Here is a 714-nt window from a genome sequence, read left to right as displayed (position 1 = left end):
CAGGGTTAGATACAGAGTAAAGCTCCCTCTACACTGTCCCCCATCCACTCCCAAGGTTGAGGTCAGGGCAGGTTTAGATATGGAGTAGGATCTCCTCTACACTGCCTCTGTGTTTGTCATTGGCAATGTGGCCAGTCTGATCCCAGATAATACCCTTGTGATACATAAAGCAATCCTCTGTTTAGTTTTAGCAGTCACCAGGCTACTTTTCCTGCCCAGAGAAACAGAGACTTCAGTTGTAGCCTCGGATGGATGGGACACCTTTGCTCCCTACTCCTGCCCCTGATCTGAAGCATGTGTGGGAAGGTACACAAATAGAGCGTGGAGGGGTTGGGGTGGGGTGAAGGCATTCCTTCAGGACTTACCTGGCGAGGGAGACTCTGGCTGCTCTGTTGAGGTTTCAGACCCAGCAGTGCCTCTAAGCTGCTGTCTGGGCTCCACGACCCATCTGCGTTCTGCAATGCGATCAGCTTCAGCGCTGGGGACTCTCCTGAGAGATAAGAGCAACGGGGAGACAGGATCAAGACTGGCCTGTGCGCAGCTCCCTGGCGCAGCCTCTGACCCCTTGCCTTCTCCAGTTCTCAATTCCCTAGAATCCCGAAAGTGTGGGAGCAGGCCATTCGGCCCGGTGATTCCATACCGACCCTCTGAACAGCATCCCGCCCACACCCACCAATCCCTGTACCCCTGCATTCTCCATGGCTAACCCACCCT

At 54.6% G+C, this 714-nt stretch overlaps 1 protein-coding gene across 1 annotated transcript in view; it reads right to left on the bottom strand.

Moving 5' to 3' along the window:
• Positions 1-714, bottom strand: part of LOC109935143 (von Willebrand factor A domain-containing protein 5A) — a gene marked incomplete at its 5' end in the record, with an annotated part of 19,906 nt that overhangs the window by 611 nt on the left and 18,581 nt on the right. Inside the window, 2 exons of the mRNA XM_048619106.1 lie at positions 366-490; positions 641-712. Coding sequence (XP_048475063.1) covers positions 366-490; positions 641-712 — 197 coding nt within the window. The remainder of the gene's footprint in view (positions 1-365; positions 491-640; positions 713-714) is intronic.

This window comes from Rhincodon typus, chromosome 42 (genome assembly GCF_021869965.1).
Source record: "Rhincodon typus isolate 14 chromosome 42, sRhiTyp1.1, whole genome shotgun sequence".
NCBI classification, from domain to species: Eukaryota; Metazoa; Chordata; class Chondrichthyes; order Orectolobiformes; family Rhincodontidae; genus Rhincodon; species Rhincodon typus.
Note: the sequence above shows the minus strand (reverse complement) of the source record. Positions and strands in the feature narration are given on the sequence as shown.